Source organism: Ambystoma mexicanum, chromosome 7q, assembly GCF_040938575.1.
Source record: "Ambystoma mexicanum isolate Mex_15411 chromosome 7q, UKY_AmexF1_1, whole genome shotgun sequence".
NCBI classification, from domain to species: domain Eukaryota; kingdom Metazoa; phylum Chordata; class Amphibia; order Caudata; family Ambystomatidae; genus Ambystoma; species Ambystoma mexicanum.
This window is the reverse complement of record NC_090941.1, coordinates 592022780-592043536: the sequence shown is the minus strand read 5'-3', so window position 1 is coordinate 592043536 and position 20757 is coordinate 592022780. Positions and strand designations below refer to the sequence as shown.

Sequence of the window (20757 nt, the reverse complement as noted above, 5' to 3'; positions counted from 1 at the left end):
ATAAAAAAAGCATAATCAATGTACACCATTAGCACCGTTGCTTTAGAAATGTCCTTGAGTAGTGGACCTATGGAATGGTGATCGTGTTTAGATGCATCCCTTCTTATTGCAGTACACACTTGAAATTGCATTAGATTCTATATAAGCTCATTATAAGTGCTATTAGATCAGAAGTGCTCAAAGGAAAGAGAGTTTTCTCTCTTTTCCCAAAATATATAAAATGTTACTTTATATGATGGGACTGCATTTCACAGAACGTTCTTAATTTCAAATGTTAGAAAGGGGAATCTCAAAATGACAATAAAGATGTTTAAACAATAGTTATAGCTTCAAAAGATGTTAAAAACAAAAACAGCATTACATAACTTTTTGAACTAATATTCGTTGAGTAGTGGCAGAGAAAGAAACTGACTTTCTCAATGTTGAATAAACTAATTTACAATGTCACTACAACACACATAGAAAATGGTATTAGTTAGGTGCCCAATGTTGACAAGTATAAGCAATTCAGGCCCCTCAAATAGTGCTTCCATTGAAATCCGTGCATTTTGTTAAATCGTTGAAACTAAATCTCAGTATCACAAACTGTAAAATATAAGTTTGGAAAACACAACTATTTCACAAGTAACCCACATTCTGTGAATCACAACATCATTTTTACTTTTCTACTTTTTTATGTATTGTTCCAGAAAGTACTGATTTGCAGTGTTTATATTTTCACAATACAGCCAGGCAGTTGAAATGTGTTCTCATGCTCATACATTTGTCAGCTAAAGCACATTTCATTCAGTTCATGGTCACTTATCTTAACGAAATGGAGACCCATTTTAAATAAGGCACTCAGAAATGGGTTTCCGTGGACATGCAATTAATTATACTGCTCAATGTCTGGCCTGGTCTCCTGGGACTATACCTGATTTATGGGGCCGAAGCAGAAATGCTGACTCAAAATAAGTGTGGTTCTGTTTACTGTTGAACACGTCCTTTAAGACTCATCACATGATGAAATGATAACTCTTATGCGGGAGTAGGGCTAATTTCAGCAGGTTCCTACTACTCTTGCGATAGGAGTCAAAAGACATGTGATTGTCAGGTGCATGGAGCACATTTATATATGCAGTGAAGGTCATGAAGTGCAAATGCCATGCAGTCAGCTCCATCGTGCTGTAACACATGGATTCCGTTCGCGCAAATGAGAATCTGTGTATTGTGCTTGCTGTATGCAACATGTTGTGAAGACTCTTGTAAAGGCATTATGCTGATGGCAGGTTTTGCATATTAAGAGCTCAGTTTTTATGTGGCACAGATTCTTTTGCTTATGCATCTACAAGACTACCATTGCAATATCTTTCATTCAGCATGCAGCAATCCTTACTTGCATGATGTTAGACCACAGAAAATTACAGATGTATGGCAAAATCCTTAATAAAGGTTTTTTGAGAACTGAAGTAAAGATCTTTGTGCCTGTTCTGATGAGAAATGATATCCCATATAATTGTATGTCCACTATTGGAGTGGCATTTTCCTGGAAACTCATATGTTCGCTCTGTTACCTCAACCCCCGACCCCCTTTATAACACAATAATATCTGTTGCCATGCATTTCACATTATTAAGATGCCTACATTGATGTGGATAACCCAAGATGTCTTCAACAAGTATTTTACTTACGTCTCAAAGATGCCATTTCAGCATCACTAAGGCCTTTAAATGCATCATTAGTTGGGACAAACAAGGTCCAGTCTCCAGCTTCAGACAAAAGATCCTTCAAATCTGCAGCTTCAACCAGGCTCAGGAAAATGCTAAAACGAATAAGAACGTAAGTAAGCTTCACAAGTACAAATTATATTTGGCAAATTGAGTAAACAAACTGAATTCTGCCGTAAAAGAAAGATAGGGGTAGTCCTTTTCTACTTTTCGAAGATGCCAGTGCATAGTGATCCCCGGATGACAAAATGAAAGAGAAACCCCACTGACTTCCTCTACAGCAACTTGGGATATGTACGTGATCCACAGCAATGATGTGGCAGTGGTGAGTATGTGCATGAGTGCCCTGTGTGTGCCATGCTTTTCAGTGGTGCAGATCAGTGGCAAAATATAATGGCCGTGTTTCTTAGGACTCTTTTTGTTATGGTATGAATGCCACTTCGATTAGAACTCCCCATTGCGCATTATGGGCCTGATTTACAACGTGTTTTTCAGTGGGATTACACCATGGTAAAACACTTTTGTTAATCAGACCCAATATGTCAAAATATTTCAAAACTGATATGAAAGCATGAACCTAACATTTGGACCAAGCTTGAGAGGTTTGCACCATCTTCACAAAACGTGGTACGTGCAATGTTGATCACAGAAAACATAGGAAACTATGCATCCTTAGATTTGGAAGCACAAAATAATTAATTGAGCAAATGATATGATGCATGTCTATAATGCCTCTGAAAAATGTATTGTGTCTAGTGACTGATCTAAAGCAACAGTCTGGACCATATCTCCAAAAAGGCACACATATTCAGCCTGGAGAATGATTTTAGGATTGTAGGGATGCTTTTGAACCCAATCACTCATTAGAGCACAGTAGTAATTGTTCTTAAGATTCATTTTGAGCCAATCCCCCAAACAATCCTTAAGTATTTCAGAGGTTGTCTTCAAACAGTTTTGATACAGATAGTTCTGGGTGTCTCTGAGAGTGGAGGTCTCAAATCATGAGAAAGAACATTTCTTCAGGCTTTGGCTGTTCAGACTGATAATCTTTTGTCAACCCTCTTCACAAATGTACATTTTTGGGGCTGCTAAATATAATGGGCAATCTTGTGTAAATGTGACCAAAGGTATAGTTGTAGGTCACTGTCTCCCCGACACCCCAACCAGCCCTCCCTGATCCTTGTGATATCTGGTTAACCTGGACATGGGCACTTGTTGCCAAGTCATATCATGTTCCCAAATCCCACCACCAACTTGTAAAGGGATTTAAGAGCTTCCTGAACCAGGAATAGGGAAACTTCATGTCTAGCATGAAAAATGGCCAACCTAGACAAGGCTTTCCTAACTGTGAATCAGTCCGGTCTTGTGCTACAAATACAATATTTTGTATTTTGGGCACAAGGCCATGGAGAGCGCATTCAATACTAAAGTGAAGTTCAATGAGAGATGGCATAACACCTCCCAAAGCATTTAAGCAGAAATTGCCTTTTCTAATTAATTCAGTGTGGTGCTAAATTTTATGATTTACACCGATTAAAACAGGTGAAGGCAGCGATCCACTCAAGCATAGCGCCTCATTAGAGGTTTGATGTTGCAGTAAAAAAGTGGCAGTAAATCCATTGATTACCCTTTTTTGGCAGTTACCGCCACTTTTACTGCACCAATGAATGATAGCTTTGTCCTGGAAGACGAAGATCTACCTCCAGAAAGTAATTCCCCCACTTCAAGTAAAAAAAGCAATGGATAAACCATAGCAGACCTATCACTCTTGGCAATTCCAATTGATTCCATGTGATGTCTTAGAGATGCCACAATTGAGATTTAACACTGACTTTAGTAAATCATTTTTTTTAATAAATGTACTCTGTATATATGCTTGAATTGAGTTTAATTAACATTGGTGCAGAAACGTACCTAACTATCCTACACCGCTATCCTTTCCCTTACTGACTGAGTGAATATCAGTCTTAGTTAGGCATCTGCAGCCTAAAACACGATTATATATCTGATCTACTATATTGGACTACTTTCAGAGTTGTGCACAGAAACAATATTCACTCCACCTTTAAACCTAACACTGCCTTTACCCCACTTGTGATCCAATGGTAAATCTGTGGGCCCAGGTGGTCTTAACAGTAAACAAATGTCAGTAATACTTCGGAAATACCATTAAACTCATAATAAGTCTCATAGTTGTTGTCAAGGTAATCCTATGTGCAGAATAACTATCTTTGTATTGGTCAGAGACAATGGGCCTCACTCCAAGTCTGGTGGTCTGGGAATAAGCAACGAACAGGCACCCTTTCTGACTGCCAGACTACGAGTATGCCTGCAGGGGCAGGTGCTCCTGGCATGTATGACTTGCTGGGAGCACCGGCCGTTGCAGGCATGGTTTCCACCGGAGCACCGACACCATTAGCAACGGTGCCGGTGCTTCCATGTCCCCATTCCCGCGGAGTCCTATTGGACTCCGCGGGAATGGGGACTTGCACTTCCCGCCACCGGGCTCCCCGGGCCGCCGGGACTTGTAATGTCCCGGTGGCCCCGGGATATCAGGCGGCAGAACAGTGTTACAAGGTTGGCGGCAACCCGCTGGTAGCACCGGTAGGTTATCGCCGACCTCGTTATGAGGCCCAATGTGGTGGCAAATGTGGCATTTATTGGAACAAGTCAAATAGCCAACAATACAGAGTTATGGATCAACGTTCACATCTTTCAAGCACCCTTCCTTAGATACATAGAATGTTGACTGGGTATTGCATTAAACAGAAACAGAGAAAGAAAGCAAGACATTGTTGAAAACACAGAAAAGCATTGTAAACACTGGTTACCTGAAACGCTTATCTTGGCTCAGAATTTGAAATAGTGAACTTTCAGCTGGTTTTATCATCTGCCTGAAAACATGAATGGCACCATTCCTTCCCTCTTTGCTTCCTCTGATCATACACGAGTTTTCAATGCATACAGCCTGAAATGGTACAAATAAAAATGTAAAACCCAAAGGTATCACAGGTCATACATTTTAAATGCTTTGCACATAATTTGTTTCAATTATTTAATGTACAATAGTACTCTATCTAGGGCAGCCAGACAACGAGCAAGCTCAGATAACAGGATATATATTCAACTGCACGCGCAAGCATTCTGGGGTGTCTGATCGCTGCTGTTTGGATCCCAGTGCTCACTGTTTCTTGCCCCCCTACTTTCTATGGCATGCTCAAAAACTGCGTTAATGTATTAATATGATATGCAACAATGCCACCGGGCTGTTGCGCGCTCTACAAATCCGAATAAAATAAATGTAAATGAAATATTGGTGGATGTTTGAATATTGTGAAATAAGAAAGGTGTCCAGGTAAAAGGAGGCATTCATAGGGCTGATTTACAAAATCATTTTTACAATAATGCAATCCATTTGAAAAACACTTTGCAAATCGGGCCACGTGTTTTAAGATGTAAAATGTATACTCGACAATGGCTGTGCACCATTTCATATCATATTTATCAATTGTATTAACTTACTGTTCTGTACACAAAGACTCTGAGGAATTTTCCTCCAAGGGTTTCCAATCGTTGACCATTATAGAGTTCATTTAGAACAAATTTAGTTTTCAAAATATGGTTTTGCAAAATTAATTTCAGAACTCGCTGGTCCATTCTTAGGGTTTCATCTAATAAGTAAAAGAAAAGTCAATACTTAAGTACAAAGCAATACATTGTCTTTCCATAACTTGAGTTAGATATTTTTGAAGACGTTCCAGGGATTTGTTGTAATGCAGTATATGTACATACTACTTTCAGACATATGCTAGGGGTTTTACTTTAACACAGTACAAATTCATCAAGTGTGCTTTAGAATGCTAGTGAAATTATTTTAGTTCATATTCTAGTAGATAGCATTCAAGAAGTAACATTAAAACACTTAAAATATCTCCTACCAGAAAGTGGCACGTAACAATGTCTCCTTAAAGGTTATATTGTAAAGACAAAATATTTCAGTATTATTTAACATAAATATGTACCCGGTGGGCAGTGGGGGGTTGTGAGCCTCTCAGCCAATGAAAAGGCACGGAATGGGGGCATTACCACATGGTAATCTAGCCGCTCCAAGCCTCCTCAGGGCTGGAGGCTGCCATCTTCCCCCACTGGGGAATAAGGTGAGCATTCCCCTTCCCACTCCACAGATTTAACCCCCTTCCCTCCACTTACCTGATTTTTTGATCCTCTTCAGGAGTGGATGTGCTGGAAACACTTCTCTCCCCAGTGCGTCCACCTCCCAATCTGTGATATGCCGCCATGAAAAAGAAGAGGGGACTTATGTAGTCCCTTCTCGCCTTTCCATGGCAGCCATTTTTTGTTTACTTTTTTCCTATTTTTTTTAAAGGAAACCATGGAAAGAGAGAAGGGACTACGTAGTCCCTTCTCCCGTTCAACGGCAGACATTTTGTTTGTTTCAATGGCCACCATGGAAAGGGAGAACAGTCTTTGTTTTCCCTTCCCTGGTGGGCATTTTTATTTGCGAAATGCCAGAATGTCTTGCAACTGAAAAATGTTGCTTTTAGAGCCCCCGATCCAACAGGCCTGGGATTCCTAATAGCAATAAGCCCCTCAACAAGGGAGCATTATCACCTTAGGTAATGCCCCAGGGCCTTCATTAAGGCCCTTGCTTAGCTCAGGCATGTAACTATGGGCCCCGGAGCATTACGTGAGGCAGTAATGCCCCCCTCCCCCGGGTTTATTACTTTATTATTTAATTCCTAACAATTAGCATCCAGAAAAAGTGGATTAATTAATTGAAATAACAGTGAATCAGAATACATTTCAATGAGACTGTCTTATAATACATTAAAGGTGGTACAGCCTATAAAGCTTTCATGTTACCCACACATACCAGAGAATGCTCCGTTCAAGGGTGCAAGGAGAGTGTATTGGCCTTCTGGCCTGAGAGATGCAGCCAATCCGAGCTGTGCCACCAAGTCTGTAAAAGTACTCTGCTGACTTCCTGCAAGTTCAATGACTTGTTTGGCTAGAAAAAAAGACACAATTCATTCAGCTTCAAATTCAACAATCTGTCCACATTGCTACTTTTCCAATGGAAGATTAGAATGTTGACAATTGGACAAATTGGGCTGTGTTAAGGTTTCTAATTCCCATTCAGACCAAGCATCAGACTCTCAAAATACGTGCCAGCCCACTCAGAAATAGTCTGCACAGAAATAAATTGTGAAATGAACACTCATTTACTTGCCCGGGGATATCCAAACACGTTTTGTGGGCTTAGTGGGCACCTCCCATTCCTCTCTAGTGCACAGACTAATTGAATGTTGGATGCTGCAAATTTGCTACCTAGGCTAACAATGGAATAAACTCCTCTTTAAAAAAGAAGTACAAACAATATGTAGAATTTAATAATTTTTAAAAACTCCATCCTCTTGTACAACCCACGCATAATGGGAAGATGTGAACCAGCACTTGCCATGCCGCACCACGTGTGGGTCCCAATATACTCCAGCATGTATATGCAGTCGACTTACACCTACCCCCAGTAGGCACATCATTGAGCAAATACTCAAAGCACTAGAATGTGTGCATGTGTGTGCTTATCATATCAGTGGGCCTTGTTACGAGTTTGGTGGTAATTCCACTGTCATTTTATTTAGGTTTTTCAAAGATATATAACCATCTGTCCTATTATAGTTTTCCAAGCTCCCTCTCACTACATACATATTATATAGTACATAATGAATAATTGATTCATAACTTTGAATAACATGTACGTTAGGCAATTGTGGACTTGAGGTGCCATTATGGTTTGAATGTATCACCAGAATCCAGTGACGGTCTTGTAGTATGTATTTTCATTAACATAATGAATGGAAATCTGCAACAAAAATTGTAATTTCCCTCGTGTACTTCATGCTCAACAAGAGACCAACATATCTCTCCTGCGCATATAAGGATATCTCTGCTTTGAGGGCAAAGAAATGCCATTGATGGTCCAACTTTCATTTGATGTGCTCCATCATTGAAGATAGGTATTTGAACTCGTTCTCATAGAGCGTCCCATTGTATTAAAAGGTGGTAGGGTGGCAGGGAATCAAAGTTACGGTGCAACCCTAATGCAGACGTTCCCTGGCTCTCCTCATCACTTTAAGGTGGATACAGAGTGATAGGAAATTGAATGAATCTGCAACCTATGTAATTTCTCCACATACACTGCTGCCAGCAGAAGATTGGTCTAAGTAGGACACACAATAAAAGTGAAGGAGAGATTTGATGTTTTCTATTCTGTTTGCATGGTTAAATAACTTTTGCATTAATGAACATGTCTTCTAATATTTTGGGCATCATATTAATGCAGAATATAATTATTAATTAAAAACAGAAACTGTTCTAATAGATATGCTGCATGAATCATATGAGTATCATGTAAGTGCAAATGTTACACATCAATACAATCATTCCACGCAATGTATGAACGTGCCACGTTGCCACTTGTTCCCCACAATGCTAGTATTATAAAGCATGAGTGAATACAACTACATATGTGCATAAAAGAAGAGATAGCTGATACTCACCAGAATTTGGAATCATCACCTGGTCAACAAGGTGAATAACACCGTTGCTGGTAACAATATCCTTGCGTTTCACAATCTTGGCTCCGTTAACCGTTAAACTGTCACCATCACAGCCAATCTCTACGGTGCTCCCTTCCAATGTTTCATGGACTGAGCCACCCATGATTGCTTCAGAACATTGGACAGAGTCAAGAACATGGAACTTAACCAGAGCTAAAAGAAAACAAAATATAGGCAAAGTGAGTATTGTTATTCACTAAATGTGCACTTTTTTAAGTGTGTAGAATATTGAAACAATCTAACAAATTTTGAGTTATTGTTTATGGTGAATTGACTTGAGTTTTGGGCTGTCAATGTTTATGGTAAACTTGATTCTACTTCTACTGTCTCTGGCAAACATCTCCTCAGCAAATGAATATTGGATACATGACTAAAATACCAAATATGTCGCAAATCTATCAGATAACACGTGCCATTTCTTGTTTAGAGTGACATATTGGTGTTCGATGTGTGCAGAGTTTAGTGATACAATGAAAATGTGGTTGTGCATTAAGGTTTCCGAATTAAGGTTGTTGAAAACGTTTTTCATCCATTGTCATGCAGGATTTCCCAAAATATTAGTAAGTGATACCTGCCAGCAACCATACAAATTAGCTTGAATGGTAATTGTATAATCCTTTACTAATCAGTCCTTAATCATTCTTGTTTGGAAGGGTGTGATTCAATTTGAGTTGTGATGGCGGTCTCTACTGATAATTTGCCAATCATGCACTGAATAGTGAGCATCAACTGGTGTATTAATGCCAGCTGTTAGATGGAATAAGATGTAATCCCAACTTAGATGGACTACTCATGTTGCACACATAAATAACTCTCATGCAGAAGAGAAGAACGCATATATCTTCAGGGACTCCTCCGTGGAAGCTGCAACATATTTCAGTGTTCTCAAAACATTGCATTCTATTTGTCTTACGACAAAGAAGCACACATTTAAACAAGTGAAGCGAAAATCAGACAAACATCTGTCATGGGGAATATATATAAGGGTAACAGACGTTCTTGTGACAATGCACTGTCATCCCGTACACAAAATCTGAAAGTTAGACGCCTGCGCCATAGCAGAGCTTGGACCTTATCTTCTACAGTCTAGAGGCCCATGCTTGGTGAGACTTCAAATGCCTGGTCTATTCCAAGTTGAGATGTTTAATATATCTGGCAATAACCTCTCTCTCCTTTTTCCTGTCTCCCTATCTCTCTATACATGTCTCTCTCTCTCTCGCACACAGACATAGACACACACACACACACACACACACACACAATCGCTCAGTTTCTAAGATATGAAATCAGAATCGTATATTAAAAACTGCCATATTGTTCTCTTGATCCAACAAAAGAAATATTGTTGAATTATGTGCAACTGTTAAACAGAAAGGTTTTCTGAAACTGAATAAAAACCACAGTTCCTATAAGAGAATTCTATGACCAACATCAATCCTTGTTGCAATAATCCAAAGCTGCAGACATGGCTCAGCTCATCAATAGGAGGAACATAAATAGTGGTGGTCTTTACAGTTGTAGTAAAGGCCAAATACATGATACAGCACATGAAATATCTTACTACATAGATGACATCAAATATATTATGAATATTAGGAACGAGGTGACTGTAGATTGGAAATATGTCTGCACCACTAAACTGGGATTTGCATGAGTAATTACTACATTGTTTTTTTCACTTTTGTGTGAAATGCACTTGTGCAATGTAAAAGTGTAAATTATGCACGCCCTGGTCACAATGAGTACTTACATACAGGCATCCTCGTATTCACACATGCCAGAACTCCCAAATATGGCCATGCAGTGGTGGTGTACATATGGCTGGGCTCATCTGTGTGGCCATGCCAAGTGTAAGTGCATACATAATTTACAATGAGAGGACCTTGACACAAACACACACACACACACACACACACACACACACACACACACATGCATGCTAAATAGGGGCTTGCATTCCCTTGTGTCTGATCAGACCATTGAAGGTTGAAACTAAATACAGAAAAATCCTACATAACCTTTGCCATACCAATATCTTTTCTACCCCTTCATTTGGTTTAGTGATGAAATGCTGAGCAGTTGAAGGCCCATCTTCTTAAATGCTCTCCTCACACCTTTGCAGGTAAAGGGTTGTGGGGAGGGCTGCTGATGCCAACAGACCAGCATCCTGTCACCATTGTTTCAAATGGGAGCAAATACATATATAATCATTCAACGTGTGCGTGGTGCTTTCATATGCAGCTATAGCAGCACTTTCGAAAACAGACAGGTAGATATTCCATGTCCTTTTGTGGAAATGGGCAATGCATATTGTGGATGGATCCTAGTTTTTGCTGCCTAAAACGTGAGGCACACTTTTCTGACCAGAGATTTACGAATCGACCTGCCATTGTTTCATTGTAGGATTAACGTGATATTTTCCTCAATCCAAATTATTTCAAGGTGCTATCAGAAATCCAGCATCTCACCACATAAGCTAGTGCCTTCCTTAATATCATTATTCAATATTATGCATTTTCATTTTGTTTTTAAAATATGTTTTGTTTGACATGCTATTCATGTCACCATTTTAATTAATTTTCCGTTGGCAAAGAACGATCTAAAATGGTTACTTGAGGGTTACTGTTTCTATGTTGAAGTCAGGAATCATCTACTAATATTGGGGCCCTCGTTAAGTATTGCGTTCTGATGCATCTTCTGATTACAGTGACTCCATTTTGGAGCTACATTCAGTGGGAGAGGAAATGACACGTTCACTGTGCAGGTCCTGTATCATGCGCTTATGTTAATTTTGAATGAGTTCAGATAGCGTTGTTTTGTTCAAGTGAATTGGGTCTTCCATTCAGGGTCCGGGGAATAGTTTATGGCATTTCATCTGAATCAGTTTGGAGCCTGCACTCCAAAGCCTATAGTGCCAATCTGATGTGCTGCAATGCCCCCAGCATGGTGGTGCACTCATTTGCTGCCAAGAATTAGCAAGCTGTAGCTTGTTGCCGGTGTGCTGATGTAATGTGTCCCAGAGCAGACGCAAACATGGATACATTGGCCCCCATCCTTATTATGCCTTCTATGTGTCTAAGCATGCAGGCATATGCAATTTAAGAACCAAAGGGCATGGCAAGGTTGACCTATGCATAACCTCAGACAATCTAGGAAGCTCGGATACAGCTAGGCCAAGGAACACTGCAAGTCAGCCGCAGCCTTGAAAACTGCCACTCACTAAGTAATCTCATCTGTTGCCCGTGGTGGTTTCCGAGCTGATTTCCAGACATCCTGCACAGAAGGCTTATCTGAAATCCCCTGACGACTTCCCTATTTTCTGTTGAAATTTGAAGCAGAGGGAACATTTTCTCTCCTACAGAACAGGGCCTTAGGGGTCACACTGCTGTGCCTTAACGGACATGACAGATGTTCACTGTAGCTTGCGGTTATGTGGATCCCAAGAGAATGGAGATTGTGTTTTCCCTTCTCTGGAAAGTCAATTTTATGATGCATTTAAAACGCATTGCAACCACGAACCATCCCCCGGCATTCCGTTTTAATTTCCTCTTGCATACTCATGGATAGGTTTCTTTCCCACACTGCTCTCCAAATTTTCACAAAAAAACACAATGGGCCTCATTACAAGTTTGCCCGTCCGGATACAATGGTACTGGTAAGCTTGCCGGGAACCGTTGTTTCCAGACCGGCAAACTATGTGTCTGCGAGCGGGAGCCTTTTAGCCCACCAGGTCTGACCTGGTGGCCGGAAAGGCACCCGCTCCCAGACCTTGGCGGATGAACCGGCACCAATCATAAACGGTGCCGGTGCATCTGTTCTCCCCAATCCCCTTGAGTCCAATGGGACTGAAATGGGAATGGGGAGTAATATTTTCTGGCTGTAATGCCCCGATAATTGTCCATTCCCGGGCGTCAGAAAATGTATGACTCCGGGCGCAGCCGTGCTGGTATTTTACCGCCAGAGTCATAATGACCCCCAATGCCTAATTGCAGCTACCACACAAGGTCAACTGAGTAGCAAAAGATCTAACTTTTTCGATCCCTCCATTTTAAGAATGATCTTTGTTAAATGGTGGCTATCTTTAAGCGGTGTTAAACAAAATACAGTGTTACCAGTTAATGAACAATCCATAAAGACACATCAAAGATCTGCTGCGGCAATGAGGGCCCAACTCGTCAAGTCCCCCTGACAGAACCTTAAGAAGAAGTGACAGTGGAGTTAATTTAAGTGGACTGCTAATCCCAAAACGTTTTTCAATGCCAGTGCTGTTGAAGTTAAACTTACTCGACAAGTCACTAATGGCAGAAATAGCACTTAGAAATATAGTTAACTTGGTTTGGTATTTGCAACAAACCACACAATTTGCTATTGTATTTTAATTACTGCAGTTTTACTACACAATGGTGAGCCCATTATGCAAAATGGCCTGGACATCATATGCAGTGCATCCAGTTTTTGTTGATGTTGTTCTGTCTGTCAGGAATGGGCATTACATTATTGTTAATATGTTCAGTGGAGCGATTGCTTTATTGGGCAGTAACCCGTTCAAATGGAGCAGTTCCCTAATTGGGCCAACACAGCATTATGGCCATTGCATGCTCCAGGGAGCTCTATCTGCAGAACGTTTTCAGAGAGGACTAATCCTGTGACATCCGGGGAGGTGGCGAAGGAGGTCATTTCTGTGGATCTAAATGCCCATTTCAACAAGCACCACAGCTCTTTCCGTATGCACTAGCCTACGTCCTGTTTGTCACAATCATTTGATGGCCAGGCAGTGTGTTTACAGCACGCAATGGGTAATATTGAGTCTTTTCAGTGTCCACTATATTTAAAAAATATTCAGTTTATTGATTACAAAATCTTATAAAACCAGAATGTCTTCAAATCCTCTATCTGATTACATAATAACATTTTGTAGACAGACCTTTTAGAACACGTTTTTGATTATTAGTGTTTTGCTTTGCCTGTGTGACTGAATGACTACGTCCCTGCAGAAGTGCAGGGATGAGTAGTGGCTAAACTGTTCACTCAGCCCCATAGTGCTACTAAACCAGCAGTGTTCCTAATCATAATGGTGAAAGAGGTACAGCCTTATAGGTATACCTCCTTTGCCTTGCTTGGAAGTGGAGTCCAATTAAGGTTCTATAACAATATAGACTTTTAACTGAACAATAAAAATGCAAATAGCTAACTAGAGACACAAGGCAAACACCTACCCCTGAGAAGAAACACAGGAAATGCAAACTGTTGTAGAATAACACTCTGGGCAGATTATATGGGGTGTCCTGGCTCTCGGTTGACACAATGGAAGTGTGCAAGAAAATGCATTTTGAGTAAAAGGCTAAGAAGAGTGGCTTAAAAGTCACTACAGTCACATAAATGGATCAGGGGTTAGGCCCTCTTCACAGTAGCTAATTTCTCTCATAGGGTCTCAACAGTGTTGGGCCATGCTTTTTGGATTCAAACCAGCAGGCTGGAGGCTTGCAACACCATTGCTGGTGTTAAGTCGAGGAGCGGTGACACAGAGTCCAGCAATGACAATTGCCTGCGAGTCAATGACATTGTGTTCAACAAGTAATGTTGGGTCAGTGATGATGGAAGAATTGGAGACCTGCCTATAGATGGTGACGGGGATCATATAGCTCGACCTGCCGTTGGGGCACTGAAGTGGAGTTAGTTTGGAAATCCACTGCAGCTGGCAGCTGGTGAAGCTGGTGACCAGGAAGCAGTCCTGGTTGGGGATGCTAGAAGACTCAGATGTGGAGACAGCAGAGTTCTGCTGTCAGTATCGAGTGAACTGAGCTACAAAGTTAGTTTAGTGTTGAGGACAAAGACTCCAGCACTTCCTGTTCAGCAGTTGGACGCCATCATAAGCGCCCAAGCTGGCATTGATGCAGTTCAGAAATACAGGGTGAGCCAGGTTGTTGTGAGTCCCAATCGAGGGGCTCCAGAGCAATGAAGGTCCTTCGGTTTCATTTCCAGGGTGCTTTGCTGGCCCCTAGAGAGGATCCAGGAACTCCAGTGAGCTGGGTGCTGGTTTCAGTGTAGCCAGCAGCTGAACCTTGGATCCACAGCAGTTCCCCCTCAATGTTCCCTCTCCTCGCCTTTAGATGCCTTATGTCTTCACCTCCATGGGAGAGGACTCTGCAAATATCTGCACTCCGAAAAATGGTCCAAAAGGGTATTCTTTTACATGTTTTACAAAAATGAATTAAAGAAGGCCTATTTTGCAGGACAAATATCATGAGCGATTGGTCCAAAGCAATCCTGTCTAATCTCTTTGTTGTGACAAGTACCATTTTCCTTCTAACATCCCACCCAGATTGCTTTGCTTGCAGGAATTGGAGGGAACAAGAAATGGAAGAGACCCCAAACAGAAGGCAAGAGCGGAAGACCCTTCCAGAGGTCTACCTTTCCTCTCTGCTACTCTAACCTAGGACAATTCATATGTCTGCTAGCCTCAAAGGCATTCCAGTGATCAACACTGTGTTGTGAGGCTGCTTTTAATGTCAGTGCTGCCTTTGAAGCATGGTTCCCAGGAGACATTCAGGGGAAGCTTCTTTGTCCTTGTGGGAAGTGTTTCCCTTCCATACCTTCCTTTTAGAAACTGAATTAATCGCATAATTTTATTAGTTGATAGAAATTCAAAAATCAGGAGCTTTCACACTCTGAAAGATGCCAATCTGCCAGACGGATCCAAATGAGAGTAGGAGTGAATAAGAGATTGGCCATTTTGTGCAGATTATATAAAACATAATATGCACACGAAAGATACACAATGGACAGTCATTGGCAACAATATAACAAGCACAAAGTGTTTTTATCTGGATTGTAGGTGATTACAAAAAAGAAAGCTCATTGTTAGCTCAGGGGAGAGAGATACAATGAGCATGATATGTGTCTGAGATAGGGTTAAAAAAATAATTGGTTAAACAGTTTGTTGCAAAACCACATGAGTGGGGAGGGAAAGAACTTCCCGTGTTGATGGTGGCTTATCAATAAACCGTTACAAAATGTTGTATTTGGTTTTCAAATGTGTTCATGGGCTTGCCCCTCAGCACCTATCTTTCACCTATCCATCTATATTAATATTCCAGATCTCCACACTCAGAATCTTTAATTTGTCATTCCTTGCACCATAAGAAATTCCAGAGGTGGTGTTTGCTTCGCTGAGATTGGTCCCCACTTATGAAACTCCTTATCTTTGCACTGTTGTGGCTCTGACTCTTATTTCACTTCTGCAAGGCCTTTTAGACATATCTCGTCACTTAGTTCTCCTGTTGTTTATATTTCAGATTTGTTGCCAGAGATTAGATGCAGTTCAGTCTCTCCAGTTTGCATCATATAACTATATCAAAATCAAAATAATTTGAAATAATCTCTGTGTTTTGTAAACAGCTTCACCTAAATTTAGAAAACAAAAACATCCTTCCACAATGTTTTCCTGGGAGACCAAAGAGCCTTCTTAATTTTGTAATTAGTAAAGTGTGAAGCTATGTGCTTATAATCTTCAGTCTATCAAATATTCTAAAAAGCAACCCATTTATATTTTTAACATGGGAAATGTAGGTTAGACTTCATTCACTGCTGTTGTTCTTTGCTTTAGCAGATTTCAGAATAAATATATTTTCATTTCAAGAGTTTTTTATCTCCGAGGTTGCAACGGCGCTACAACCCATAGGCTTCCCAGGACTCGGATAACCAAAAAGAGGAATTAGAAGTAATGGAAAAGACAAAGGTGCTCTACTTCTGATCATACAACAGCGTAGTTTACCCTCCTACTAAACTGTGATGAATGGGTTGTTTCCCTAATATCCAAATGAAGGGTATTATACCAAAAGTTGGTTTCTTTTTTTTTTTTTATCGGAGAACTAAAAGAGTTAAGCGCAATGAATATTCCAGAGGTCTTATAGAGCCAAACCATAGAAAGTGTTTTCTAAGGTACAGAGAGAAGTGCTATGGAGAGACTTATACCTAAGCATCAGTAGTTTGCCAATTAGCCTCCTGGGAACATGAGTTATATGGTCACATCTAAGGCTCTTCTCAACAATGTGTTGTAAAATGTACAGACGCTGAATAGATTGCTTCAAAGAACCTGCATATAAACAGTTATAATTGTTGATTTTGGACCCGATTATGGCCCTAGCTAATGTGGCACAATGCGATTTTTACAGAAGAGGTTGTATTTGTCTAAGAACCATTAGATTATAATGATATTTACAATGCTATTGATTTGGTGTGCCCTGAATGGAGAAGAGTCCAAACTCCTACCAAGGGATTTTGCGTTGTCCAAACTTTGAATGGAACAATTGCACAATGTGATTTCCACCAAAAAAGTGATTTCCTTTTTTCATGGGTGGAGAAATCAACAGTAGCTTGATTTTAGCTTAATTTACACCCAACCATTTGACAGACATCCAAGCAGAGATTCTGCAGCAGATGGATTCAATGAAAGGAAGATTGTTTTGAGTGTGCCCGTTTAAGTGAATCCTGATCTAAAAGTTGTCTGCATAATTTTGAAAGACAACCTCCAGGTCGAACAGTAGGTCATGCAAAGGCATAACATATATAAAAAAGAAATACAAGAGCCTTGGCGAGCGCCACATGCCAAAATCCCACATGTCATGGAGAATCACAGATGCAGAATAATGACAGTTTCAAATCCCTTGTCCATTTCCACACCTCATACAATGCAGCACTATATTTAATGGAACTGAATGAATGAGGACCCATGTCCAAGCCTGAATCTCTGGGGCCACCAACAACATGGCTGATCTTTTCAAAATCTGTAAGGAGCTTGCCAATCCTACTGCAGTTTCCACTTATCTTCTGCTCACCCAGCCCCTCTGCAATGGATTGGACTCCCACTTCACCACCAAAACCTCAGGGCTCTATCCTATTGCTGTGGCTTTTCAACACTTGCCCTTTTGGCCCACTTGATCTCCACCTTCTCCCCTTACTTCCAGTGTTATACTGATGGCACACAGCTCTCTTTCAAGTGTCCCTCCTCTTCCTCCTCTTCCACCTCTCTCATAACAGTCTGCCTGACTGCTATTCAGGCATGGTGCACTGCTAATGACCTCTGCCTTAATGCCAGTAAGACCAAGATCCTTCCCATTGGGATGCATGCTACCTCTTCGTCCCCCCCTCGCTGGCTGCCCTCCCTCTTGTGAGGCTAAAACCATTGGTGTCATCTTTGACTCTTCTCTCTCCTTCTCCCTTACATCAAGGCCCTTGCCATTGGGATGCATGCTACCTCTTCGCCCCCCACTCGCTGGTTGCCCTCCTTGGGTCCCCTCCCCTCACCATCTTGTGAGGCTAAAACCCTTAGTGTCATATTTGACTCTTCTCTCTCCTTCTCCCTTACATCATGGCCCTTGCCAAGAAAGCCAACTTTCAGCTCCACCTCCTCGGAGGCATTCTCCCTTTCATCACCTTCCCCCAGAAGCTCAATGTCTCCAGATCTCTGGTCCTCTCTAGGCTGGACTATTGCAACAGCCTCTTCCTCAATCTGCCTCTTTCCTCTCTTTGCCCCCTCTGATTAATCCAGAATAGGACTGCGAGAATTATCCTTGGCCTCAAGCCTAGGGACTGCATCTCTCCAGGCCTCATATCTCTCCACTGGCTCAAATTCAAGACCCTGTGAATCATCCACAATGCTTTCCTGGGACCGGGACCATGCTACATCAAACTTCGGTGCTCTAGCTTAAATTCTCTGCAGATCTGTTGTTTCACCATGCAAAGAGTGGGCAGTAGATCTTTATCTTTGGCAGGAGCCTCCCACTGGAATGGACTCCCTGCCTCTCTCAGACTTGAGCCAGATTTCCTAAAGTTCCAGAAGCAGCTCAAGCACCTTCTCTTCTCTTCTTCCTTCCCACTCGCCTTCCCATGCTAATGCCCCTTTTGTCTGCTGTGACTGGGGGATGGGTCCCTTATGAGTCTTACATGGCACTAGGCCCCCCTCGTCCAGTCTGCCTCATCACCTGGCCAAACGAGCACCAGTCTTCCGGGCCCCTCCTTGACCAGCCTGGAGGGTTAGCACTATCCCCCTGAGTCCGGTCCATCCTCCTTCCCCGCACTAGTGGGTGTTCCCCGTCATCCCCTGGCTCTTGCCCTCCATGCTCCCCATAGCACTTGCCAATCTGGGCTCACCATAGCACTTGCCCCTTAGGCTCCCCCTAGCACTTGCCTAACCCCAGGCCCTACGGCCTCTGCCCCCCAATTCCCCTTCCCCCTCTCGCTCCCTTACATTTCTTTCTGCTGCACTTGCACCATCCGAATGTAACAAGGCTTTGTAAAACTGTTATTGATTTTGTATCCCCTTGTTCCCCCCACAACCCCTTCCTGTCTTGTGGCACCTGGAAACACATTGTGTACAGGCTCCATATAAATATGCAATATATACTCTAAATAAAATTTAGTTAACACAATGTGTAAAGTAATTGGTGGCAATTACACCCCACACAGCAACAATGGTTGGTGTCTCTGACAATTCACATCCCTCTCATTTATCATTTGATGTATAACTTGAAATCTCATCATATGTGTTACCTTCAGCAGACTTCTTGTCTCCCACAATCCTTTCAAGGACTCCTCGTGGCAGCTTTTCAAAAGCATCATCAGTTGGAGCAAAAAGTGTGAAATGGCCGGGTTGTCCCAGAGTATCCAGAACACCGGAAGCAATGGCAGCAGCCTAGAAAAGCATAAGTGGTTTGGTAAATTGCTGCACACATAACAATTTCTCTATGATCAAACAATAACTGCATAGACATTTGTAGTTACAGATAATGACACATAACAATATTGAACACTGGGAAATTATTATTTACTGTGCTACATAGAATAATTGCACAATGGTGTGTGTCTGTGTGTAAATAAAACCATAGCTAGAATGTAGCATACTTTAAAGTACATATGCTTCGAATTAAGAGACTTGGTACAAGAAGTACTCAGCCATGTCTTCATTTACCATCAGTCGAATAACCACTCGATTTCAGGAATGCTCTGCCAATGGCGGCCAAGATGTAATAATCAGCCTGGTGGAAGAGCACAGATGATCGCCAGCAACTTAATCCCATTTTTGGGTGGGGGATTACAGGGGGCAAAGAGAGGAAAGAGGCAGATTGAGGAAGAGGCTGTTGCAATAGTCCAGCCTAGAGAGGACCAGAGATCTGGAGACATTGAGCTTCTGGGGGAAGGTGATGAAAGGGAGAATGCCTCTGAGGAGGTGGAGCTGAAAGTTGGCTTTGATTAAGCTCATAGGCCAGATATAGAGGCATTACACGTCTTTTTTCTGTGTCATATCTAGTAGATCCTGTGCTTATAATCAAGTGGATCCCTGTTGCTTGCCAAACAAGGGCGCCAGCCTCCTTCCACCAATCTTTAAACTAAAGCCGCTGAGCCGGATGCAAGCAAATGTACATGGGTTAACCTAGCAGAGCCCCATTGTCAGGTTCTCTCAGAACAAGGGGAAACACATTGTGGTAATTCATAAAGTGGGGGAGGGGTTCGTTCAGAAGACTAACGGCGCTGATGAGGTTAGGCTGCAGGTAATTGGTTTCCTTAACCTGATTTTTCATTTAGGAAAAGGTTCCAATCCCTTTCCAAAATGAATGGAAGCAATCTGAAGTATGATTGGTTAATGTTTCTTTTGTTTGGCTGGCTGTTTTGAAATCTAATGACAGTTTCAAATGCTCTTTGCCTGCAGCTCACATATCCATAGGTCTCTAACCCATTTAGACTCTCTTGTATGAATTTTGAAAACTTTTGAAGATTGATAGAAAATTACCAGATATCCAGACTCATCAGAAATATGGTGGAAACTGTTTTATTATACCAATTTGAGATTTCATAATTCTTTTGATAAAGAAGATGAGTTACAGTGACTACTGTTAACGCATTAAAATTGAACTTTGTGGAAATCATCCCAGCTGATTTATGGTGGGTTTACCTTTTACTGTTCTGGTTACGTACCAAATGTATTTACTGAAATAACCAGTGAGAAGTAATCAAAGAGCAAGAAGGAAGCTCGGGCCATGTCAAAAGCAACAAAATGTGACTTGAGCATGGGTTAGAGAAGAGGACCTTAATACGCGAATGGCATCGCATTATTTAAAGCCGCACGGAGAGACTAACACCTGAATAAAAAGTGACATGTAGGTTATGTGCAAGAACATTTTTGAGAGGTTTCAGCCACAACAGGAATGTGCATGAAACCGCTTCAAATCACAAAAGATATTAAAAGACTATTCAAAATAATAGTTACAGTTTGCAAGAGCACTACTCAAAAATGAATAGGGTATTAAAGAAATTAAAGGGCTTTGAGCTTGGCTTTTGGTTTTGGTGTTCATGTATAAATTCAATGTTAAAAAACAGGATTTCAAGAATTGTAACAAGCTCTTACTTGTTAGTTC

At 41.3% G+C, this 20757-nt stretch overlaps 1 protein-coding gene across 16 annotated transcripts in view; it reads right to left on the bottom strand.

Moving 5' to 3' along the window:
- Positions 1–20757, bottom strand: part of POSTN (periostin) — a 106753-nt gene that overhangs the window by 45491 nt on the left and 40505 nt on the right. For all 16 annotated transcript variants that reach the window (XM_069640500.1, XM_069640501.1, XM_069640504.1 and 13 more), the window contains exons 7-12: positions 18896–19037; positions 8285–8497; positions 6598–6732; positions 5229–5377; positions 4538–4674; positions 1671–1801 (exon numbers count right to left, since the gene is read on the bottom strand). In XM_069640500.1, the coding sequence (XP_069496601.1) occupies positions 1671–1801; positions 4538–4674; positions 5229–5377; positions 6598–6732; positions 8285–8497; positions 18896–19037 (907 nt within the window). The remainder of the gene's footprint in view (positions 1–1670; positions 1802–4537; positions 4675–5228; positions 5378–6597; positions 6733–8284; positions 8498–18895; positions 19038–20757) is intronic.